Source organism: Oenanthe melanoleuca, chromosome 1, assembly GCF_029582105.1.
Source record: "Oenanthe melanoleuca isolate GR-GAL-2019-014 chromosome 1, OMel1.0, whole genome shotgun sequence".
Classification (NCBI taxonomy): domain Eukaryota; kingdom Metazoa; phylum Chordata; class Aves; order Passeriformes; family Muscicapidae; genus Oenanthe; species Oenanthe melanoleuca.
In genome coordinates this window covers 5,182,178-5,208,786 of record NC_079333.1, presented here as the reverse complement: position 1 = coordinate 5,208,786, position 26,609 = coordinate 5,182,178, and the positions used below count along the sequence as shown (strand labels likewise).

The window sequence follows — 26,609 nt, the reverse complement described above, 5'->3', positions numbered from 1 at the left end:
CTTTCTTAGGAAGAAAAACTGTCCCTTCTGCTTTAGCAAAGGGAATATAAATGTCTCTTTGGAGTCACTTCCCCATCAGAAATGCTTACTTTCCTTGCACATTGCCTGGAGTCCTCATGAGGAAAGTGGCTACAGAACATTTGCAGAAGAGCACAGGGTGCCAGCCTTGCGGTGGTTCTGCAGTGGGCACTGGGCTGGAGTTCTGCAGCAAATGATTCAAGAACACACCACAACAAAGCACCCCTGCTCTCCTCCAGAGAGAGGAGCACAATAGACCATTGTCCTTTAGATGCAGAGAGACAAAGGCAAAAAAAAGGCTCCATAAGGGAAGCAGGAAAAAGAGAAAAGAAAATACAGATTAAATCAGCAAACAGGTTTCAGGACAACAAAAAGGATGTACCTGAACACTAAAGGGGAGTTTACAAATACTGCACTTGCATTCAGAACGTGCATTTGGCTGTAACCACACACAGCTTTCATGCATGCAGGCAGATCCTAAGCAGCATGGATATTTTCTCTGTTTACCACAGTCCAAGCATCCCAGCCACTGCACATCATGGCAGGGCCCTTGTAGAGCTGAAGTCAGCACAGAGGCAACAAGAGCTACAAATGCAGCACCAGTCCTGTCCTCTCAGGCATCTCTGGGCTCTCAGATGCCCAGAAACTGGCATGTTCATATTGCCAGCTCTGCTGCAGCAGCTCTGGAACTTCATCCTCCCTTCTCTCCAGCTCCACCCCTTATGAAACTTTTAGGAACTCAGTGTCTTTGGCACTCCTTACCATCCATTAAGTGTGTCAAACCATTGCCAGGATCACACAAGCAAGGAACTAGAGGGCATAAGCCAGGTTAAATTGCCAGGAAGAAACAGAAAACTTTGTGTCCATCTGTCTGCAGCTTCACCACTCACCTCTGACAACAGAGGTGTGCTCAGACTAAGTCTGTGGTCTGGTCTAAGGCCCAGAACATGCTGGAGGTTATAAAATCCCAGATGAACAAAGTATAATATAACACTGACTTGCTTTCACAAAGCCTGCATTGCAAAGCCCTGCCTTCCTAAGAGCAGACATGCTCTTAGCTTCTGGCACGTCATGGAATGCAACTCTGCTGCCAGGGAGAGGAGAACAGCTTGTGTCTGTGGCAGCTCTTCTGAGGGACCTGGAGATCCACATGGCCTGGTTTCCTCAACAACTCAGGCATTCCCCTGGAGTTCTCAGGATCACTCATCTGCTGGCTACAGCACAATGCCATTTTCCTCAGAAGCAGGAGATTCCTGGCAAAGTGCAGCCTGACTGAAGGCCACACGTGGCATTTAAGGTGTATTTGCCTGGCACCAGAATGAGAAGTGGCTTTTCCTTCAGTTAGCACATCCCACAGCTTCAATCAGTCACTAAAGACTCTCTCTTGACCATTGGTGCTGGTACCTGCTGTGCTGAGCTCAGCCCCCTGCAGTCACAGAAGTGTGGGAAGTCGTACAGGAAAGGATAAAGCCACACATTTCCTTGGAAGATTTGCATGACTGGGCTTCAGCTTCACCTGACAAAGAGGAAGGTCAGTGACAATGAGTTCTTCTCATGCATCTTGCCTGACACCAGGCAGCTTCAGCCCAGCAAGGGTTTTTGGACTGGCCCTGACCCCAGGGCCACAGCACCACCACTGAGCTCTGTCAGAGAAAAAGTACAGCCAAGCATGTTGCCTGAGCCTGGTGTTACAAAAGCACCTAAACTCTCAGGCTGTGGCACAAAAGTGCTTTTCAGACTGCCCCCATGGCAGCAGGTCACTCCTCCATCAGCAGCTGGCTGAGCTGAACCCATGGCAGGTACAGGGCAGTGATAGAGACTTGACACCTCTCACCATTCCCTGCAACACCCAGGGGCTCACTTGCCAGTACTCCCTTTCATTTCCAGACTTACATTTTTCAGCTTGCTTTCTTATGACAAAATCCTAGCACGTTAACAAGAACATTATTCAGACCCAGGTCATCCCAGGGAGTGGGGGAGGCAAGCAAATTTCATGAAAGCTAATCCAAACTTACCTGTGAGCTGTAACCTGCTCAGCTGGAGGCCAGTGATGCTGTCCCATACCACTCCTTGCTGCTGCACATGCATGTGGGTACTGGACACCTAGAACTGGCTGAGGGACCAGTCAGATATTCCTGGATTTTGGCTGATGGCTTCTGTTGCTCCTTAAGGATTTGCAGCTTGGTGCCACCTCCCAGCTTCCTGCAAGCCCACTCTGCAGAGCACACCTTTCCATCTAGAAAGAAGCCAAATGTACTGTCACCTGTCCTGCACTGCAGCCTGCTCAAAGAATACAACACTCTGAACACAAACTCACCTTGCCAAAGCCTGTGCTGGCATCCCAAAACCACTGCTGCCTCAAACTACTTCCTGCTGGAAAGCAAGTGTGCTGGTTTTGGCTGGAATAAAGTTAATTTTCTTCACAGCAGCCAGCACAGGGCTGTGCTTTGGGCTTGTGCTGGAAGCAGGGCTGACAATGCAGGGATGTTTTCCTTACTGCTGGGCAGAGCTGGCACAGTGCCTTGGCCTTTCCTGCCTCTCACCCACCCCAGCAGCAGGGCTGGGGGTCAGCAGGTGGGAGGGGACACAGCCAGGACAGGTGACCCCACCTGAGCCCAGGGGTATCCCAGAGCAGGCACAGCCATGCTGGGCAGGTAAACCTGGTGGGAGGAGGAGGAAGGGGGAACATTCAGAGTGGTGGTGTTTGTCTTCCTGAGTCACTGGGATGTGAGACAGAGCCCTGCTCTCCTGGGGATCCAGGGCTGAGCACCTGCCTGCCCATGGGAAGCAGGGAATGAATTCCTTGCTTTGCTTTGCCTGAGAGCATGGATTGTGCTTTCTCTATTATACTGTCTTGATCTCATCACATGTACTTTTTTCACTTTTACCCTTCCAGTTCCTGAGTGGCTGTTTGGGGCTTGGCTGCCAGCTGGGATCAAACCATGACAGCAAGTCACCTCCTTGCTCTATGATTTTGGTGTCTTTGCATGGCTGCTAGGGGTAAAAAACCTCCTAAATTCAGCCATTGGCACAGAAAGCAGGAAGTCTTCTTCCAACACTTCTGATTTTTCCCCTCGTACCTTGGAAAGAAGAAGCCTCATGAAGGGGTCAAGGAAGACTCAACACCTAATGCCAGGTTTAACAGAGATATTAAATATACACTCCCAACTGTGACTCCTGGCCTTAGCTAATCAAAATAAAACTTTCCCAACAAAAAGGCTGACTTACAGTGGGGCAGAAACACAATAGACTCAGAAAATAATTATGCGTCCCAATTCATGCCAGAAATGTAGGCAAATATTTAAAACTTACTGTAAAATAGGGCTCATGCTTATTTTACAGGGTAAACAGTGCTGGAAACAAGACTGTGAGATTTACATTTTACACTTTTAACAATAGTGTCTGCACACATGCAGGGAACAAGGAAAGAACTGCCCATAGCTCAAACATCCAGACCCACGGCACAGACATAATCAAAAAGGCTCCCTCTTTATTTTAAACATAAAAAGAAACATTTTACACAACATTGTTAGAACTATTCAGTACCTGCATTCCAGAATTGTGCCCAAAACTTTATTTTATAACTTTGAAATTAAAACAAAAGAAAGAAAATATCTTGCCCTTCTGCTGTATGATGTTCAAGGTTGCCCTGGATCGAAATTCCAAGTGCCTGGAGGAATTTACCAGCTTAACCAGGAGACTGGCATTGCAAACAGAGGAAGATCAATGTGAGCCCTTAGGATACTTTGACAATACCACAGGTTGCAGCAGGGAGGATATGGATGCTTGTACTGCACCACAGGCAGCTTATTCTTCTGATACTCTGCAGGTTTAATACACAACCAGATGCACACACACCTCCACTCACACAAACCCTGGTCACACACAAAATAATAATAATAATAATAAAACATGAAAAGTGACCTAGATTTTTTTTCCCTTAGAGAGAAGATTCACACTTTATTTTTAAAAAAGGGGATAATACAAAATTGGCACAAGTAGAAGGAAACCTGGGGGCTAGGTCTAGCCCATCAGCTTCTAGCCTTCCAACTACAGCAAATACAGGGTGGAATGGGATGCAGCATTGCCTTCCAAGGGGCTGTCAGCAGTGCAAGCCAGTGGCAAACTTCCTTCACTTGGAGTGACAAAGATGGTTTGTTATGGACCATGAAGGAAGGTCAGCATTAGATAAGGACATGGGGACCTTTCACTAGAGAAGAAGGGAGCCCTGACCAAAATAACCCTGAGTTTTTTTCCAGCAGGGAGGAAGTGTGCTATATGGTGTGTTTGGGAAGAGCTGGCGGTTCCCTGCTCATCCATTCCCTAATTATTGCATTATGGTCATGATCCTCTCTCCCTAAAACTTAACCAAGGGCATAGATAGACAAGGAGTCAGTCTGCCAGGACAAAAAGTGACTGATGCTGGGCTTAGAACTTCACCACCACTTCTACCCCTCCCAAGATGCCCCAATGCCACAAGCCTTCTGAGAAGAAAGTAGATATTAATGCAGGAAAGAAGCTGCTGGATCAGTCAGCATCCCAAACATCAGAATAGTGTTTCATAACATTCCAGGAAAAAGCAAGATTTCACTACAGCAGAGACAGGAGAGGAAGAAAAATTCTTGCTGTCAAAGTAGAGTCTGAGTGAATCCTTTCCTGAACTCCCTTCCTTTGGAAAGCATTGCTACAGATTTCTGGGCTTTCACAGTGGAAGCCAGAAGACTTCTTCTGCCCTGTTCTTTAAGGAAAGGCAGCTAAGTCTGCCTTCAAGAGAGGCCTTTTCAGAGCTCTTCCAGAAAGAAAAATATCAGGCCAGGAAGGAAACTTGCTATGTACCTTCAGGCCAAAGTCTTTCAGAGGTTCACAGGTCTGGGGGTCCCAGTTTTGGAATACTACATTAAATGTCTCAAAGAGTCAAATAACTTGCAAGCCCCAACTCTGCAAATTAAGCTCATTTTGAAGATATTTCATATTCATCTTTCAAAAAGCCCTGGACACCTCTATGCATACAGATGTGACTGCATGCAAGTTCACACACAGGACACAGAGCAGCCTTCTGGAAAACCCCTTCACATCAGCCTCAGAACAAAGGTCACAATGCAAGACAGAAAAAAAAAAAATCCACACTGATAAAACTTACCACAAAAAACCTTCATAGCCCAGACACCAGACCTGCAGCTCCCCTGGAATATGCAGTGAGTTGAGCTATCAGAGAAGCAGATTGTCTAGGACATAACTAATGTCTAATCAGGCAACAGTGCACCACAGCCACTACCTTCCATGGATGCTCTTCTTTGCCATTTTTTATCTTAAAAGCCATGGTAAGGATTGAGCCCTGGCCTCATCTCTGCATTTCTCACCCTTCTTGATGCAAGCCAAACCACGGCTGCGACATCAGACTGTGGTGAAGTCCTACTTCCTCGTTTGTTTGTACACAGTATCCTTATTCTGACCTTTATTGCTTAGAACACCAGCTGTGCTGGGAAGACAGAACTGCCTGGCAAAGATGCTGCTCCCTCTCAGGAGCCAGGTCAGTGTATTTGGAAGACCAAAGCAGGACTTCTGCACTATAGCACCGAGGAATAGGTCTCAAGCCAATGGGGAAAGCCCCACTGCAGGCCCACGCTCAAGACTAGGGCTGTTGGAACCTGAAGGATTCTTGCTCTTATTCCTACTCTGAGCTGCACTGCAGCTACTGCAGATCTCAGATTCTGCTCACAGGTTTGAGGGTTACCAGTGAGTGACTGGCAGAAGCAGCACTGAAGTTTGGCCTGTGCATTTGGTAATACATAATTTACAAGTCTCTAAACATGATCAGTTGGTCAACTGCAGATGAAGATCCATCTCTTACTATTTTCATAAGTCACACCATCACCCAGGGAGCAGGGTCTCCAAGCTCCCTGCTGAGGCCAGCAGAAGGCTGAGCCTTGTCCCCAGGTACCATGTGCCCCCCTGCCACAAGCAGAACAGGGTCTCAGGCACAATGTAAGCAGCTGTAATGAGAAGAGAAGGTGGAAGGGTGAGAGAGAAGGTGGCCAAAAGGCAGACATCCATCAAATGCTTGTCTGAGGATTGATTCTTCAGTGTTGTCAAGTTAGTCCCTACTCACCACAGCTAAGAGCTTTGAGCACTGAAAAAAAAAGGTTTAAAAAAAGTGCTTCAAAGATCTCCACCAGGCAAGTGTCAGGATTAACTGCAATCTCTTGGAAAGCCAGGGAAGAGAAGGCATGCTGACAGCCATAAAATAACTCTTTGCTGGAACAGCCTCATGATGGTCCCAGCACAGGAACCTTCCCCAGCCTTCAATCCAACACAGAGAAGTCTCTGAAATACCAAGGAGGAAAGAGAAAGGGAACAGGATGGTGTGATGGGGATAGAGGGGAAAGGTAGATTAGTTAATACAATGAAAGTCTAACGCTTTTACCTGCCTCTTTCCCATTCACCATCCTGCCCACCTTGCTTTCATACAGGGACGTCTTTCCAAAACCACGAGGGGGGAAATAAAACCAATGAACAAACAAACAAACAAAACATTAATGAATTTTGTCACAGGGCCCTGCTGAAAGAAGGCTCAACAGTTTGCACATTAGAAGGACATGATCCCTATGCAGAAAGTGCTGCTGGAAAAGGAGAACTCCCAAGTTGCTAAATATGGCCTGATTGTTCTCAGGACATGACGTGTAACAAGGAGAAGCTTGAGGTCCAGGCTGGAATCAGAGAGCAAACACTGTCTTGTCTGGGCCTGTGAGCAAGTGTCTCAACACAATCCAAGACCCTGTGAGTCTCTCCCAAAACGCAAGTGTGTCCAGCTCAGTCCATCTCCATCGACATTAGCCGGCGGCGCTCCCGCCTTGTTTCCTGCACCTCCTTCTTGCAGCACCAACGGGAGCTGCAGTAGCCAATCAGGCAGGATAGGAGTCCAATGGCAGTGGCCAGACCGATGCCAATCAACAGGGGGTACTTGAAAGCATTCAGAACTGAAAAAGGAATGCAGAGTCATTAGATATCACTGAGGAATTCAGACATCCCTTTTTTTTCTTCTTGCCTGAAAAAGGAGATAATTCCACATTATTCAGTTAGGGGCAGATTAATTATTTCAGAAAGAAATTACACTAATTTTCCTTCTTGATTTCCATCTACTTGGGTTTGAAAAATTGGTCTTTTAGTCTCTCCCTTTCCTCTTCACCCTAATTCGTCCTCTGTAATTTCAAAGCCTTGGAGAGGCTGGAAGCACCAGAAGAGCCTGGGAGTGAGATAGCAAAGTCGAGTTTATTCCAAGAGTCATCCTCTCACACATTTCTCCAAACAAAATATTAAATTGTTTCCCCATCAATGGCAGAATATGGCTGCAATACATTTCCAAAAAGCAGGAGTGGACTACTTTATGCTTTGAATTATTAGAATTACTATATATTTACCCCGCCTAATCAACCTTCAAAGCTGGTGCCTAAACAAAAAAAAACAGATTTTGAAGTACCTACTGCTCAGTTAAAAGGCAGTAAGGAACTGAAAGGCACTTGGAAAGTACAGTTATAACAGGTATCAGCACAGTGGGGAGAACAAAAGCTTCTTGTTCATTTCAAGTTCATGGAACTTCCAAAAATGACCTCTCCTGGAAATATCAAGAAATCAACTAGTTCAAAACCCCTCCTGTATTAATTTTCATCCTTAGCTGCTGAACGAAGTATCTAGTGTGTGAGTTGCTGCTCATGAAGTCTAGCAACACTTGCAACTCTGGGTGGAAAGCAGACAAGGCACAAAGCAACGAGCTCTGATTTTTCTCTTCTCAGCTTTGACACTAATCACAATGTGACTAATTCACACACCCCATCTGCAAACCAAGGCTTCCTCCAGCAGGCAGCAGAAGGGTTAACACTTGGAGACAATACTGTGCCCTTGACTGAAAAGTGCCTCAGCTATGGAAAATATCACCAAGAGGTGATCAGGAAAGAAAACACTCCAGTCTATCAACTGTTTAGGCAGAACAGATTCTTCTCCTCTGAAGAATCTTGAATCAGAAATTGCTAACCATAAAAAAGATGACAAAACCTAATGAGATTACCAGAGGCACCTTTGAAAGTAGTTATGGAGAACAAAAAGACAACTGAGCAGCACACATTTGAGTCTCTCACCATCCATTTTGACAGACAGGAAGATGGGCTTGGCTCTGACGTCGGGCTCGCGCTGCCACACGCCGCTGGCGGATCGCACCCAGGGCGTCACCACGCAGTAGTGGTTCCCGAAGTCGTGGTCCTCGCAGCCGTGCACGCGGAGCCGGAACTCCAGAGGGCTGATCCTCTCCAGGCTGAGGTCGCTGCTGCCATTCCTCCTGCTCTGGCTCACGATCCCCCTGCGGTCCAGCGAGGCCAGCAGGATGGGCTCCCTGTCCAGCGCAAAGGAGCGCACCGCAAACCAGGAGACATCGAAGGACATGTCATCTGCCGTGGGGGTAAAGAACAATTCAGACACGGTGGTGAGTCCTGAAAAGCATTCAGAGTGCCATTTCTCAGCAGAAAGGTTAATCTGGAAGCAGCACTGGTTTGATGGCAGAGGAAAAAAAATAAAAAAGAAAACAAAGAAAAAGAGAGAGTCCCCCGAACATGTCCTTTCTAGGAAGATTCAAGCAGTGAAGTGCAATGAAATATTACTGACAGGAAGAATGGAGCTGTACAGAAAGGGTGACTTACCACAGGGATGACAGAGAAGAGATTTCTTGCCTTTCTGCCTGAGATTCTGAAATTTGTATTTAAGTTTTTACCAAGCAGGCCTAATATCATAAGACATTTTACAATTACACTGCACCTACAGCAAAAGGAAGTGGGAGTGCTAGATATTTGCTAGCAGAAAGTGATTTGCAGTCACTGTCTTTATGGGGGCTTACACAACCACATCCTGAAGATCCCTTCCTTACATTTAGAGTTGCCTAAATGAACACGAGATTCTGCACAGTGCACAAAAAATTGCACTGCAATTTTCTTCTGCAAGAGTACAAAACATTCAGGAGCAAAGCCTGACCATGCTGCTTTTACACATTTTTCCCAGAGTTGTGGGTTACTGTGACACATCAGACATGATGCCTTGTACAAGTTTCACCACCCAAAGACACAGTCTATAATATGGATTTGCTGGAACTTACACTTCTAACACAGCTGGCAGGTAGTCAGAGTCCATCAGCACATCCAGCTCGCTGTGTGCTCATGCAAGGTCCTATTGATCTCATTAGCAGATCTCAGTCCTAAGCCTATTAGGCAGATGTAGCTGAGTACCCACTTTAAAAATCACCACTATTCTTTGCTATCATGAGCCCAGCAACACCTACCAGAGTCTGAAACCTGGCATGACCTAGAGCACAGAGAGGAAAGGCTGCTTACTTGTTTCCTCACAGGTCTTCTTTCCTGGCACATGAGCAAACCAATGGGCTCAAACTGGGAACAGAAGTTACTATTTCTGTCCTGAATTTGGTACAATGCACATCTAAAGCAGTCCCAGTGATTCTTAGCAATGTATTAACACTCCATTTTTAAGTATTGAGAGCTCTGAAAAGTAGTGTACTAGCAATCTGAAATTTAAAACTGATCTTTTGTCTAAGTAAGTTTGCTTTTCTCTTAAACTTTTACATTTGACCTCCAGGCTAATGGAATAACTGGAGCCCTAAGCCTATTGATGTACTGAAATTGTTTACAGATCTAAGTGAAGATGATTTTTAAGTCTCAATCAGGCAAGCTAGCACTTTGGCAAAGACAGGAACCTCCATATTTTAAAGTAAAGGGAAGCAAAGGGACAGCCTCAGCTCTTTTACTTGAAGTATAATATCAGCTGGCTACGTGGGACATTCTTCTTTACTGCAGAAAAAAACCCAAAAAAACCCCAGTGTTTGGGGTGCAGTTCCTAAGGTGCACTGGCTTTACACACATCTATAGAAACAAAACAAAAATATGAGAAAGCACATGTTACTACCAGAGAGCGTCTGACCAAACTGTTTTGGGACACCAGCCAATTTCCTGCCCTGCCTGCCACAGCCTGGTGTTCTGGGCAATGCACAGGACCTCAGGAGAGCACCTGGCCTGCTTTGCAGCCCTACAGCAGCAGCAAGTGTCCCAGTCCTACATGGGGTTCAGCATAGGTCATTTGGACCAGCAGCCCTCAGAGCAATCCCTCTTGCCTTCCATCCTACAAATGCTACAATGAGTTACTTGGCAAAGCGCTCAGACCACTTCCCTTGAAATCAAAGTTAGTAAAAATTGCCATAAACACATGTTCAGTCAAAGAGACCAAACTTTGACCTCTGCTTTGTGCACTCATCCAAGTGTCTATGGGAAACAGGGCCTCTGCTGGAGAGAGCTCTGTTTATAGAAACCACTCTTCACCCCTGCTGTCTGTTTATGCCAAATACGGTAACAGCACTGGTCCACAGGCAGTCACGTTGGGAATGACCAATTCCTTCCAAAGATCCAAGGCTGACGCTTGCTCTTGTGCTTCCAGGTGCTGTAGGAGCATATGGACACATTTCAGGCTAAGTCAAATTACACTAAACACACCACTGACCTTGCTGGAAAGGGTTTAAGCAATAAATATAGATATTAAAAGATAATAATAATCTAGTCTTCAGATCCTCAGGCAGCTTTGAAGAATTCATTCTTTTGCATCTCAGATAATTTGAGGTTCCCTTCCCTTAATATGAGTACAGGCACTTGCTGTCATTTTGAAATATTTGAATCTGTCTTCTGTAATTACAACATGGGACAACAGTATTATGCCAACATATTTTATTAGCCAGTACACAGTTTGCAATTAGTGACTCACTACAGACAGTCAGAGGGAGGATTTGGCTCCGAGTACTCTGTCACTATCCTCCTTGAAATAGCTTAATACAGCAAAGTCATCTGATTCATTTCTATATATCTCTGGGTTTCATGCAATAAAAACACAGGCAAATTTAGCAAAGCAAGGACATAAATCAGGTGCTCTCTAAATATCAGAGATGAACATGCCTAGCAGCTCTCAAGTGCTAATAAATATGCAGATTTACTGATATAAAACAGGTTACATACTAGGCATCTGCCCCATTCCACACACCTTGCATCAATGTTGATGAGTCACTCTCAGTTTTTGACCCAAATCTACAAAAACTCCACTTCAAGAGCCACACTCACACTCAAAGGTTTCTTTTCCTGGTTCTTTCTGTGCCGCAGTCAGTATGTGGGACACCTGGCCAAGGTGCCCCACAGTGCAGTGTTATATCCCAGTGCCCACAAGGGCATCAAAGACCTCAGTGCCACCTAAAGGAAGAGAGAGCACTGGGAGCTGGACACTTCAGAGCTCTGTGAGCAGAGTTAGCAGTGGTGCTGTGCTTCCTCCCCTCCTCAGCCAGTGAGGATCATCAACATGTAAAGCACATCTTTGTGCACATTTCGATTTGACACACAGGGCTAAGCTGTCTGGGTCTTAGCTACTTCCCTGACCAATCACTCCTCAAAAGAGGGAATCCTATTTCTAGACCAGCTTCTTAGGAACCATACACTTCCACTGCTTAGAATGGAGCTCTCTCAGCATCCTGTTACAGTGTTGAATCACAATTTTGAGACCCTTTTTGTTTACTACATTTAAATGAGGTTGAATAGGGCTTCCTAGAGAGCTGAGCAAACCACTTCAAGCCATATAAGGGGTAAACAAGCTGGTTTTGTTAAATTCTCCAGAGTGCCCAACTGGGTCTGTCTGGAGCAGATAAAAAAGCCCCACATCTCCTTTCAGACACAGTAAGTAATACTTTTAAATCCCTAAGTACACAGCCCAAGAATGGGTGATCTGGGAGAGGTCTAGAGAGATCATTTGTGAAAATGTGTATTCAACAGAAGTATCAGAAGCAGCTTTTATATCTTCAGGGCACAGAAGAACTACTATTCCCCACTGACACACACACATATTCCCCTCGTATCAATTCAAAACACCAACCACAGCTGCCATGCCAAAGGAGCACTTCTTTAGATGGAGCAGTTGCTGCCATGTACTGGGCTTAGTAACACACACTTGATTTCAGCAGGGTCTCAAAGAGGCAGAGGAAATTAAAGCATGTAGCAGCCTCGCCAAAACCTCTTCTACCCTTTTGAAAATTTCCCACAGGGTGGATACACACAAACACACACTGAAAGCATTGTGAGTTGCTTCTACCAGAAAAGGGTTCAAACTGTAAGTGATGCCTCTAGAAAAAAAATAAAATGGATCAATCTAACTAACAAATGGCACTGACAAAGATAGCTGGTCATTCAGCTTTTCTTCAGCTCCTTGAAAGTACTTAGTTTTTCTAATTGTGCATATAAAGAGGGAAAAGAGGTGGCACCTGACACCAACATACTGCAGGAGGAATACATACTAATCCACACACATGCCTGCAGAGTTGAGTGTCTGTGTGCACAGGAGCAGAGCTGGCTGGCACACCAAGTATGTTCAAAGGATGTGCATTTAACAGGACATCTTAGGAAACATCCTGCCCCTCCTTTGCTCACAGGGGATCCCACACCACAGCCCTGCAGCAAGTCTGACACCAGAAGTACAGATGGTCTTGAAAGTCACCACACCCCTCAGAAGGGAGTCAAATGCATTTGCTCTTTTGTCCTTTCTCATCACATTCCCAAATGGAATGACCATGTCTGCACTGCAGCCATCTGTTTTCTTCCAGAAGATGCTGGTAACTCTTGCCCTGTTTCTCTCAATGCCAGGTGAAGGCTTTCCCTAACAGCGTGCCTCGTGTCCCCAGTGGGATGAGACCCGTTACTTTCACAGTCTGTCTAACATTTGGCACTAATTTAAAAAGCAAGTCCTCCATTCCAGTTGTGAACTAAACTGCGATACTGACACAGCATAAAGACAGATCAGAGATGGGATACAGAGGAGTAAGGTTAGCAGTGAGGAACCACATCTGTTTGCTACCATATAAGTCCTTAAGTCCTTCCTCTAACCTCCTCCATCAGCCCCCTCCAGCTCCCAAGGCCAAGAAGGATGAGGGAAGCCTGCATAAATTCCAGCTGTTCCCTGCCAGTATCATCCAGAGGACCAGCAAGGACTGTGTTTCATCACACAGGATGACTGGTTATGCCCCAAATACTTTTCATCCTGCAACTGCTGGAGGCTCAGAGTGTGGACTGAAGAGCCCTCTCAAAGCCTGCCACAATGCCACATTTTACTCCACTCTAGGTTTACTTGTCTACACTTCATCTGCCCCATTGCAGACTGAAAAAGAAAGAAACCAAACAAACCATCAACATGAAAGAAACAAGGTAAAAAACCACCACAGTGGTCTGCCATGTCCAAGATGACATTACCCAGCTATGGAACAGATTACAATGCTGACATTTAAGACTCTGCTCTGGTTGCCCATGACTGCTGGAAACAGCATCATCTCCAGCTTCAGGAATAATCTATCAATTCAACAGACACCCACAAACCCTCGTGAAGTTGCCAAGTTAAAACTTAGCTGTGCTGATGAGCAGCTCCTCAAAAGACAACACCTTTTTACTTAACCATTTTGATTATCCTTATACTGTCTGTGTTCCTCCCAGTACCAAATACACACAAACCCATCCCAAACTCAACTGCAGCAAAGCACTGACAGGAAAGCCCCACTGCTCCTTTTCACAGCATGGATAAGGCTGGAAGGGACCACTGGAGGTCATCTGGTCCAACCTTCCTGCTCAAGAGTTATCCTAGAGCACATAACACAGGATTTTTGTCCAGAGGGTTTCTGAATCTCTCCAGAGAAGGAGCCTCTACATCACCTCTGGGCACCCTGTTCCAGTGTGTGGTCATTCTCACAGCAAAGTTTCTCCTCATATTCAGGAGGAGGTTGCTGTGTTCCAGTTTTCAAGTTTTAAGAGAGGGATGCTGAGGCCTCTTCCACAAGGCAACGCCAAGCTGTCGAACACCAGCAGAAGCAGCAGCTGCTCCCTGTCAGCAATTATTGTTTTGGAAAGGAAAGCAGCTGCTCTGGGTACTGCCTCACAACAATACCTGCAAGAGCTTGAGCACACCTCAACGTGGAAGAGGCTTCCTGCTGAGCAGAAGCCACAGGACAGGCTGAGGTAGATGCACAGACACACATTGCTGCTTGCTGTGCCCAATATCCCAGGCTATGACTCTTTTGACAGCAATAAAGTTTACTCAGCCTTTTTCTCCCTGCCAGGCATTTCAATAATACAATCTACAGACTTCTATCATTTTTTTTCACATGCAGCACACGACTGTAATCTAGTAAATTGCTTCCCTGCCACGCTCAGATTTAATGCAGAACAGACCTCTTGTAATTTCAAAGTGATGGACCTTTACTAAGCCTGGTACTTCATCTCATCAGCTACTACATCATAAGTAATATTTTCTGCACAGCACCTCTTTTGTAGTGGTTTATGTGTAGGCTTTTAAGTTTGGCATGAATCATGACCACTTTATATTTAGATATATTCACATATATTTATATTTACATATATATTTGTAGATTTATTTTAAAGAGATGCTTATATTCATATACATAATGACTTAACTTACTCCAAACCCAAATTTTGGGTATAAGAAAGAGAGTTAGTCTCACAGCATTTTGATGAAAAGCAGCTCAGACAATGCTTGGCAAGCAGCCAGGTTTTGAGCAATTCTCTGAACTTTTTAGCTGTCCATAAAAATTTGCTTTTGTGTCTGCTACCCTTCTTACAGGAACTAGGTACTGTATTTCTTTCTTCCACATAAAAAAAGGATGCTCAACTCTGAAGGCAATGAAAATTCATTTTGGCATTTAGGCTGCAGCAGTCAATTATTATGATTTTTAGATTTACCTTAAGCCTTAAATTCACTCTGAAGTGAGAAGCTGGATGGCCAAGTATCTAAGATTCCTTTACAGATGACCATTTTTTTCTAAATGGTTTAGCCAATGGACCTTCTTTCTATTTAAAGGGAATAGGAATAGTTTTCATGGCCCATCTGATGTTTGTAGGCTGAGATTACCTGCAGTGGGGTCAGTTAGTGGGGACAGCAGATGGGGATTTGATAGGAGGTAAAATGAAAAAAACTTGCTTTAAATTGAGCTGGGTAAAGCAAGCACACTCTCCTGTCTTTATTTAGTTCTACAAAATTGTTTGTTCTCAACTTTCCAGCTTCACTCAAAGCACATAGGGTTGTAACTTCTGAAGGCAAATGAGTTACAAGTGAAATAATTTTGCTGACATACCTGGCTCAAGTGGCATTCCCTCCATTGTGATGATGCACAGCAAATCTGCCACCTCCCCCTGGTAAATCGTTGGGCTGTCAGAATGCACCGAGACATTGAACACAGGACCTAGAAAAGAGTAACCACAATTATTCATGAGGGGCTTTACTTCACTGTCCAACACCTTTCTTGCACGTTTTTGAAGTATTCTCTCCTAATTTGTGGAGACAGAGCCCTGAAGTAGGGATAAACAGCCATTTAAGTTTTTTGTAAAATAGTTTTTCATTTTTAGCCATTTAATCCTGTACTAAGAAAAAGTACCCAAACCATCAGACCTTTTGCCCAACACAGAGATTGCTGCCTAAATCTGCCTTCTACTCTCCAGCACAAAAGGAGCTGCTCTTCCACTGGTGACTCTTTTAAGAGCATGAGCATTCAGATCCTCAGGCTAATCCAGAACATATCTTTTTGTTGAGGCTGTCAATAGGAATTCAAGTGAAAGCAAAACAGTGTCTTAACAATACCAATGGTTGTACAGTGGAACTGGAGCAGACAATACAAGTAGTGCATCTGATAATACTTTTCTGTGGGTTTTCCTTCAGGCTCTGCCACAGATAGCTTCTTCTGTAGATGCCTCAAAGCTCAAGGGTACAGTAACTCCTTCAGCTGCAAAGTGGTGATGATATCAATGAAAACCATTAGGCTGTTTTGAAATACCCAGATGCCATGACAACACTGATGTTTTAAAAGACTTCTGACATACCTAGGTTAAAAAACCAAAACGTCCTCAAAGTCTGACAACAGCTGCATCTCTAGTGCAAAAATAACAAAATCATTACTCCTCAGATATGCCAGTATTGTTAATACTGTCTACTTCACAGGGCAGAAACTGAAGAATGTACCAGAATACCTCTGATTTCTCTACTAATCCAGGTGAAGGAGATGAGTAGAAGGAAAGCTGATCCCAATAGTGACCTCCAGGATGACTCTGGGGGAAAGAGCCAGGGAATCCAAGAAGAAACTTGGGACTCAGATCAAGAAGTAACTCTTTTTACACTCCCTAGACTCCCATAATTACCTGGCTCACCTACTTCTGGCACAGCAGCAGCAACAACAAGCAGAGAAGTGTGGCTTGGGAAAAGAAAGATAAGCTGTTTATTTGCTCTCTTCCACTCTTACCTCTACTCTTTTAATACAATCCACTGAAGATCAGTAGCAAACAATGCTTTTAATGAAGAACACTTCAGGAAATCATCCAAAACAACCCACTTGTGCCTTGCCCTCTCAACAAGTTTCTATGGAAAGCTACACTGACAGCTCACCACATGGCACACACCACATCATTCCCAAACTGAGGTTCTGGAAATAAACTTGGATGCATCATGAAGCTAGAGCTATAATTTTTGGTGCAACTTTTCTAGAGTACAAGAGCCTGGCTTGTTTTGGTCAACAGATAGTACACAGCATGACAAGAAATTAATTCCAACTACAATGCAATAATTACTTCTCCAGCTTTCAAAATCCTCCTCTCCCCCAGTTTCCACCAGCCCTCTCCTCTGCCCCAGAAGCAGCTGTACTTCTGTACACATGGGTAGTATGCAGACATATAATCTGAGAGTTTGACACCCATTTTGACATTAGAAGACCTTTCTTAAGATTAACCCTGCAAATTACCCCCCTAAACACGCCCTGGGCCTCGGGTGTAAAAGGACAGAATAAAGCACCTTTAAAGATTTATTCCCCCCCTTAAAAACCTGAAAAGGCAGGAGGCTGAGTGCCCCATTCCCCCACCCAGTGTTCAAGAGGTCCTGGATCTGGACCACGCCAAGCAAGGCTCAGAACACAAAACCCAAGTACTTTCCTCAAGTTTTTGCCCTCCAAGACAAAACAAACAAACAAACCACACACAAAAAACAAAAAACAAAACAAAACAAAACAAAACAAAAAAAAAAAAAAAAAAAAAAAAAAAAAAAAGGCCAAATATCTCAATGCCACAAGGTTACAGACAAAGGCATGTGGTGAAACAGGCAACTCCCAGCAGACACTGATGGCACTGGAAGGGTTGGGGAGGTGACAGGAACTCTCTCCTTCAGTCAGACAGGAGTTCATGCTACATTAACACTGAGAAAAACACAACTCTGCACGTAACAGATGATGTGGCTTTGGCCATCTTGCCACCTGCATTTAATAGTTTGAAATACTGTTATTGGCACCTGCTGGTCACTCGGGGGAATAAACAAACCAGAGCTTAGTTTCAATTGCAGGGCTGACAGATCAAGCACGACCTGTAAAACTCATCAAAAGCAAAGCAAAGTTAAATGCTGAAAAGCTGTTTGTGAATTTGAAACCTGAGAAATAACTGGATTTTAACTTTAGATTTGAAGATAAGTGTCATTCCCTCAGATAATTTGGAAGCTGAAGACCACAGATTTACAAAACAAACCAGCATTCCCAGTTCTAAGAGCTAAGTGTCATAAATTGCCATATTCTGCTGAGACCTTTAATTTAAAATAAGCCAGAATATCTGTTTCTCACTATAAGCAATGCCTCATGTAATCTTAGGTAAAACCCCTAAAAGAAGTGTTCTTCTTTATTGAAGTAATAACTATTTTATATTAAAAAGCATCTGCAGTCAGGATAGCAAGAGTTTTCAGAGCATTTCTTGACTCCTGAACACTTGAAAAACACTAGACAACTTTAAACAGAAAGTGAAGAAATTGAGGTTAGAAGTTTACTAGTACAAATCCAGAAGTGCTTAAAGAGAAACCAGGTTCCAGAATCAGGATTTGTTCAGTGTACTTTTCTCTGAATGCTCCCATTTATGTTAGATCTCAATGCTCAAACTGTTATTTCATGTCACCAGGAAGGTAACTCCATGAGCTAGACCATATAGTGATACAATTTTCAGCTAAAAAGTGTTATGCTAATTCTTCTACATATAAAAACGAAAGGAGAAAGTGTTTGTAAGCTGAACAAATATTTGTTTATTACTTTGTGCTCACTCAGATTGACACTGAAGGGGCTCCAGGGTGGAAAAGAGGAGTTCAAGTTGATCAAGTTTATTTACTTAATTTAAGGATTTACAAGTTGGAGACAAATTCTAAGACCACTTTCCCTGATGTCACCCCACTTTCTCCCTGTTTTCCTTCCCTGCTCAGTAACCCACTCTTTAAATCTGGAAGAAAAATGGAGAAAATGTAGGAAAAGGAAAGAGAATAACCAAGAGACAGTTACAATCCAGTTCTGTAATAGAAGAGTTCCTAATTATCTAGGGTCCTAGGTGATGTTTTGTCTTCTTTGATTATCATTTTACACTGTTCTTCTCTGAAAAAAAGAAAAAGCTACAGTCTTTCCAAAGACACAAGCTACCTTTATTTCCCAGCCAAGTAGAGAGGAGAAAGGTCAAGTAATCTGATGACAACAGAGACCTAGGGCAGACTGTTTCCCTCAAGAAGCCTGTGCCCAGTCCATTACTGACCAGTGGGGCTGGAATTCCTGCATGTTTCCCTGCTTCCAATCAGACAGCACCACAGACCACAGTGGGGAAAACAACTGATGCAGCCCACGAGTTCTGCATTATCCAAAATATTACTCATCTCTGCCCTGGCACCAAATCATTCACTCTTCAGCTGAGAATTCCATGACCTGCTTTTCTCCATTTTCTTCACTTTTCCAGACCCCTGCCCTTTCCCAGCTTCTTCATGAAGCTGTTCCCTAACAAGCTTTGCCCCAAGCCTCATAATGGCTGTTACTGGAAGAAGCCCTCAATAGTTAAGTCTGTGGTTTCTACTTCCAGCTACAAATTACTGCACACAGGCACAAAGGCACACGATGACAAAGCACGTTTCTGCCCATTAACAGTGGCTGGAAAATACCAGCCTTTCTTGCCAAAGACTTTCTGCTGCATTGCTTTTCATTCATTTCCGTGATGAAGCTTTCTTTCCTTCAAGAATCTTTCTGTTCGCCCTTCTTGAAATTGAGTATCTCTCAGGGTCATTGCAGGGCATCATTCCATTTTAATTGCAAGTTCAACATCAATACTCAGCTCATATTTCAGCAGCTCTTGGTTTATCTCTGCTTCTTCCAAAGTGAATGATAATACATTGCTGTGCAATGAGCTCACATGCAGATGTAATCCAGAGTTGAAGATTTCATTGAGATATTTCCCTTACAAGTTCTCTTTTATTTTTGCCTCTCCAGAACTTTCTACCCTTCTGAATGGCACAGAGCAGAGACAGCTCAGAGCACAGCCAAGTTCCAAATGGTTCTCTCATAACACACTTCTCAACATGAGATTAAAGGCTTCCTTCTCCCTGCTTCCTTCAAAGGGAGAGGAAAATAAGTCACTTCTGTGGAAATCCCTGAGAGTGTGTAGTGGGTAAAGACATTCTAAACACTAACCTGGGTTGCCCAGCTCATGGTGAAAGGGTTTGAAAATTAAAGGACAAATGTCAGAACAGAGTTTATGAAGCTGTCTTCATACACTGGCTTGAGAAGAACAGCAAGGGACAGAAGACAGGTGTGTTCCAGGCTGAAAGAAAGGCTCTGTACACATGCACCAACCAACAACTCAGGAGGAGAGAGGATGCATGGGAGTAGAAACAGTGCAATGAAATTAAGAGAACATTTCAAGACAGGCACTAGCAGCTGCTCTTGTACCTCACATCACTTAGCAACCTTTTAAAAAATACATGGCAGATGTATACTCTCTGTCCTACACTGGGAAAAAAAACAAACAAAAAAGCACTGAGGAATATTAAATTCTTCATATGGGACAGCTTCCCCTGCCCCCCAGATAAGCTTATTTTGCTTACAGCAGCTGGACATACAAAAGGCATTCGTTTTACAAAACTGGCCCAGTGATCCATGTTATTCATGAGGTCATACCAGAGGATTCACAAGATCCTCTCTGGTCCTAAAATATATCCAGCAGAGAACAATCTGTCATTGATTGAATATTTGAAAACTAATGGCCTAGTAGGCTCCTCCTCACCACACTCCCCCACCCTCGCTTCCAGTTCATATGGTCCAGCGGACAAAATCCACTTTTCCTTTTGTTTTAGTTCAGTTTTTTCATTTCAAACAAATGCCTTTCCATTAACATTTCAGATCATTAACAAAACAGAATAAATATGTTCCTCTGCAACAGCAAGTGGAGAAAGAAGAGAGGAGATCTCTGCTTGCAGCCAGCAAGTTCTGCCTTGAATGGAAAGAATCTGAGCAAGACATTTTCCACAGATGTTCATGGAAAAACATTTCAGAGCACTGCCACATTTCAAGCCTATTGTGGCAGGAAACACTGAAGTTTCATGTGTTCATGAGTTCCCAGCTCATATATGAGAAGCTCGCAGGCCCCTGCCATTCAGAGAGATCACACTGAACAATGTGTATGCATGCTTAAAAACCCCTCTTTGAAACATCACTCAGCTCAGAGAGATCTGGGAGAGAGTCAAATCAGAGAGAAGGATTTCCAGTCCCAGCAAGCCTCACCATCCCCCATCAAAGGGGAATCAATAAAAACAACTGAGAAAGAAATTCCTCCTAGGACTAAAAGCTTCACGTAAAACCCTTTTAGGGCTTCCTTTTGCTGAAAATGCTACTTCCTTATTGATCCCTTCCCCACTCCAACAGCCATGATGGAAATTGAAAATGCTGCCCAAGCCCGGGACTTCAAAGTACAGAGAGACTGGAATACATCCTATTTTTCAAAATTACACTGCTGTATTATATTCCCTCCAGCAGTTATAGATAAGTTGTCTTTCTGTTACACTTACAGAAATCAGTGTGACTGACTCCTTAACAGTTTTCCTATCAGAGCAAACACTCATAAGATATCATACCCCACCCTCCCTACAACTCAGGATTTAGCACACTGGTGCTCCCCAGCTTTTTGGTTTTTTGTTTTGGTTTGTTATTTGTTTTTTTGTTTTGTTGCTGTTGTTGGGTTTTTTTTGGTTTGTTTTTGTTTGTTTGTTTTTTTGGTTTTTTTTGTTTTTTTGGTTTGGTTTGGTTTTTTTTCCCAAAGTTGCCTGGAAAGCTGCATGCCCTTCTTTTTCCCTGTACCTTTCCTGTTAATATCTTCCCTCCAATTTTGGGAGAAATTCTCCCTACAAACAACTAGCTCCCTCAGCAGTTCTGCCTTTCACCATGCCCATTAGAGAAATTCTGGCACCAACTTTTTATTTTTTGAAGAACAAGTTTGACAGCTGCTTGTGCCACAGGATGCAAGAGAAGGGTGTGATATCTGAGCTCCGGGTATATCTTTCTGCTCCACAACTTTGCCATTTACCTCTGACTCCCTGACTCAGTCCGCATCAAAGATGGGAGGTTTCAGTAAACATAACCAAAGTAACACACCCACAAAACATCTTCTGTCTTGTATACTTAATTCCAGATGATTTCCCAAATAATAATTCCACAGTTAGTCCATTCTAACTGTGCTCATCACATGTTCTCATTGTGCCCAGAGGTGAATATCCAGCAGGGATATCTGAGTAACAACTGAAGGACACAAAGTTCATCCATCAATTAAAGAAAATTGCAGGTATTTCAAGACAGATTTTGCTACATGCCAAGATTATTTTGGGAAATAGCACTCCAGCATATTGTGCCTGGGATCTCATTTCTTCATTCTTTTGTAAAGAATGGAAGGCTGACAGGGCTTCAGGACCATCCCTGTCCCTGCTCCAGCCCTGCCACTGGAATTCACACATTCCCAGGGCACTTCTACACGCTTCCTCCCTTTCTTCACTCCACGCTCCAGAAATCCTATCTGGGTGTAGGGGCTGGGAGGAGAGGCTGGCAGCAGAAAGAAGTCAAGACTACAACACGCACACTTCCCTCCCTCACATTGCTCGCAGATTTCCCTCTGAACCCTGGGTGTCAAAGCATCCCAACAAACTTTTTGGATGGGAGTTCAAAGTGACACAAGACAAGCAATGTTGGGAGAGGCACCAACCACCAGTTTCATGCAGGAAAGCCTCCACATAAGAGCTTGGAGGGGAAGGGTGGGGCTTGGGGCAGATTTCATTCTTGCTGGTTTCTTTAATCACCCCCTTTGCAAATACTGCTCTCCTGCTGTGTCTGACCCAGCTATGAAGAGCAATAAGGCTAAAACTGCAGCCCACTAAACCATCTGGGGAAATTACTTAAAACTGAAAGAAGCTGAGTCAATGTCCTCTGTCTGGCCAGCTTAGGTCAAAGCTACATCTCAGAGCTTCCTACGAAGTGATGTCCTCATTGCCAGGCTGTCCGCCTATGATCAGCCCTTGTCCTTTTCCCAGTGTGCTGTACAAGCAAGTTCAGATCTTAGGAACCACATCATCTAGTTGTAGATACAACCACAAGTCAGGCTGCTCTTGCCTATACATAGACACATCTCCTAAATATACTACAGCCCATTACTACCAGCAGAACATGAGCATGAAAGCCCCACCAGCTCAAAACCCCACCAGCTGGGTTTATCAAATCATGAGAGGATCCCTTCCCCCATATGTGCACCAGTGTTATAAAAACAGCTCCCACTGCACTTCCCAACAATATAACCTGACAGAAATCAGGGTTAACATGCATCTCTGATGATCCAGATCAATGCCATCCATCTCTCCCTCCCCCCAACATTATATCAGAACCAGCATGTTTCTATAGAAAAGTCTCAACAGGCAGGCTTTGTTACAGCTGAAGGTAAGGGTTTCAGCAAGCAGTTGAGGAACAGGATGTCCTTCTGGGTACTGAAATTCATCCCAATTTGTGGAGTTTTGTAGTTCAGCCACGAGGGACCTCTAAGGTCTTGCAGTGGCAGGTTACACTTACTGAGACGGCTGAAATGTTACCCTGACCTGACCATTTTCTGCAATTACATCAACAGTGAGGTGTGCTCAGGGAATTTAATGCTATGCTAATAGAGTCTGTTTTGGAACAGAAATCCAGTTTGTATTAATGTTCTTCCAGAGCAGCCACTACTAACAATCTAGTGATACAGCTGGCAAATGCAGCAGCAGTTGTTCCATACTGAGCCTGCAGGACCATAAAAGCTGCATTAGTAGCGAAAAACCCAGGGGTTATGATTACAGCCAATTCATTAAACATCTTTCTGTAAACAATCAATAGCACAAAGGACACAAGTACCACCAAAGAAGACAAGCACAGCTCTCAGCCATCATACCATTTGTTGCAAAGCGTAGCTATTTCTGAGACACAGGGAAAGCATCACAGAAATCTCTCCCTTCCTGGCTTAGACATGGGGCTGGCAAGCTCTGTACCAACCTGATGTCTGGCAGTCTATCTGGACAGGCCAGGCTCTGTACCAACCTGATGTCTGGAAGTCTATCTGGATGGGGTTGGACAGGCCATTGACAGCCTCTCGCCACATGCCGCCGCCGCCCGGGGACCAGGCGGTCACCACGCAGCGGTAGAGCCCCGCGTCCGAGACCTGGGTCTGGTACATCCTGTAGCGGAACTCGTTCTCCTGCACCTTCTCCAGCACCACCCCGTCCACGCGGGTCTGGTCCGTCCAGTCCTCCAGCCGCACCACCGAGTCCTGGCTCAGGGAGATGATGCGAGTGGTGCCGTTGGGGTTCGACTGGTCCGTCAGCGGCTTCTCGGCCGTGATGAGGACGGAGTAGCGCGGGCTTTTGATGTTTTTGGAGGACACTTTGCAGGTCATCTCAAAGGTGTGGCCTGCTACAAAGAATGGCTTCAGTTTCACCGCCTCCACTGTAAGCGTGTAATCTGAAGAGGGAAGGAAATAAGCAGCAAGAGTGGGTTAACAAACAGGCACGGGTATTTCTGCAGCACCATCACTGGTTGAATCTCCCATTCAACCTAGGCAAAGCTCCTTTTCTGGAGGAACAAATCCCAGCACATTTATCTAAACATGCTACTCAACAGTGCACACACAAACACAAGTACACAAGTTTGGGTCAAGATGCACAAATTCAAACAAACACCAAATACTGGACAGATAACACACGGTTGTAACAAGACAGGATTGTTGTATTCAGGAATGAAGATATTAGACAAGATTCAGAGTCCCAGTTCTGGGAGTGGATCTGGAAGAACACCCTCAGTGAAGGGGTATAAGGGCACTGCTGAAATATTCACGACTAATGACAAAAGCTGCCACTCACTGAATTGACAGCACTTAGTGTAGCATCCTTTATTTCCCTTGAAAATACACCCTAACAGCAATCCAGAGAGCTGAAAACACATGACAAAATTGGTGGTAGCAGAAGTCTCCACCCCAGGCATCCCCATACAGATTTACACACATCTCTGCCTCTGTGTCAGTCTTTCCTCCCCTTGCTTCTCATACATTTACTTGCACACAAGCCTACCAGAAGTCTTGACATTTCCCATTTGACATCAGGAATTTTCAGCAAGACTTCCTGCTTACTTTCCTTCCATTCTCTATTGGCTCCTCAATCCCAAGAATCCCTTAATTACAGGGTTTGGGAAAATTATACATCTCGGAGCACAGCTCCAAGACACACAAAATACAAGCTCACAGTGAGAAACTGAGAAATGAGGAGTGACTGAAATCAGAATCATATAAAAGGAAAGGGAGTTACCAGTTTCCTGGCATTGTGATGAAAAGATATCCTGTACATCAAGGTTCTTCTTAGGGAAGGGAAGGCTGGGGATACAGCCAATTCAACTCTCTGGACTTACTTTGCTGCACCACATTCTCCCTTCCCTCCTTTATTTAAAAAAAAAAAAAAAAAAGAAAAAGAAAAAGAAAAAGAAAAAGAAAAAAGTGTGTAGACCAGTTGAAAAGCTCCACAGAACTTCTTTATGCAAGATGAAACTTCTCAGGAAAAGGGAAATAAGCAGTGGTGAGATTGAAACACATTTCCCAACTGAACTTAAATGCAGTAATATTTATGTCCTCCCCACAAGAGCAACAAGATACTTGTCAAGATTACATTTTGCAGTGTTTTGCCTTCAAGCAGCAGTTTTCACAATGAGTAAACACAGCCCACAAGATGAGAAACCCGGTATGACAACTTTAAATCAGTACTGTATAAAGCAGATCACAGTACAAAGCTATATAAAGAAACAGCAGGAGCAGTGAAGGCTGAGATGCTTCTAGTGGTCTAGCTGAGCACAGAATTATTTGATACTCCACACCAAACCCCCCTCACACTTCCACCCACTAAGCAAGTGACAATACAAGAGTTGCACATTTGGGGACTCAGGGTACAATCACAAATGAAGCTGTATAGGGTCAGAGTCATTCTCCTCTCCCTTGTGCAAAGGCTCATCAGACACCAGATTCCAGACTTCAAATCCATTTTTTTCCTCATTCTATGCCTATGAGACACTGATATTTCCTTCTTCATACTGCTGCAGTATTTAGGAGCCTAGCACAGATCAGCTTTTCACATATTTTTGGGAATATAGTAGGCAATTATATTTTGTCCCAAAAGCAGAAGCACAAACAGCTAGTTATACTTTTCTGGCACATATTGCTGCTTTCTAGGCCCTATGAGGAGGATCTGGGCAAAAATCCCTCCTTATTTAAATGTTCTTTATGTTGTGGATCTTCACATGAGAGCACTGGGTCCTAGACACCAGAAAGGAAATCTTATATTTGGTCTCTGGTATATATGCTTAAGATTAAATACCCTGACATGCTCAGAGCAGTTCAGCTACAGCTGAGATAACTCTCTCTACTATCTGGGCTTCGAATACCTTAACTTGTCCCTGAGCCAGGGCAGTATCTTGTCCCCAACAAGGACAGAGCAAATTTTGTTCCAGACATCCTTTACTGGTTTTCCATTTGAGGGCAACAGCAAATGCTTTTACTAAGTATTTCTGCTAAAGTAGTAGGAGAAAGGAGTGGTGGTAGCATGGGACAACAGCAAAAATGCCACTGGTAGAGTTTGTGGAAGAAAACAGCTGAGGCCCAGATATGCAGCTGGAAAACGGTGATAGAGTTCAAAAGGGTTAGAAACCAGGATGCTGAACAGAGAACAAGGGGATATGTTCTTATTAAAGTCCTCTCAAAGCATTTTTCTACCTTTACAAACCCCTGAGATCCTTAGTTTGGATGAACACACAAGGCAGAGGCACCCCCTCTTCTGTTAGACCATAAGAAATCTAGAACAGGATAGAGAAGGCAACACAGCCCATCACATAACAGGTGCTGAATGTTTCCTTCTGCAAAAAAAGATCAAAGGGATGTTTCTGTATGCGCCATAATATTAGAGACTTGCATATGTAGCAAAGTAAAACAACAACAACAAGAACAAGGCCCCATATCCTATCAAGTAGAAAAACCTGGGTCACCATTCTTAATATTCTGGTTCTGTGCCAATATTGTTCTCCTTCAGTAGCAGCAGATGAAGTGTAATTAGCACTCCTTCACCCCCACCTAGAAAACCATGTAGTTAGTTGTCTGTGT

At 44.1% G+C, this 26,609-nt stretch overlaps 1 protein-coding gene across 2 annotated transcripts in view; it reads right to left on the bottom strand.

Annotated features, from left to right (window-relative positions):
* Positions 1-3,488: 3,488 nt before the first annotated feature.
* The window catches only part of PTGFRN (prostaglandin F2 receptor inhibitor), a 64,827-nt gene continuing 41,706 nt past the window's right edge, over positions 3,489-26,609 (bottom strand). The window contains exons 6-9 of one of the 2 annotated variants that reach the window (XM_056492899.1): positions 23,471-23,935; positions 15,227-15,334; positions 8,151-8,456; positions 3,489-6,995 (exon numbers count right to left, since the gene is read on the bottom strand). In XM_056492899.1, coding sequence (XP_056348874.1) covers positions 6,829-6,995; positions 8,151-8,456; positions 15,227-15,334; positions 23,471-23,935 — 1,046 coding nt within the window. In that variant the 3' untranslated portion in view covers positions 3,489-6,828. The remainder of the gene's footprint in view (positions 6,996-8,150; positions 8,457-15,226; positions 15,335-23,470; positions 23,936-26,609) is intronic. The other variant, XM_056492908.1, reaches the window with a different exon arrangement.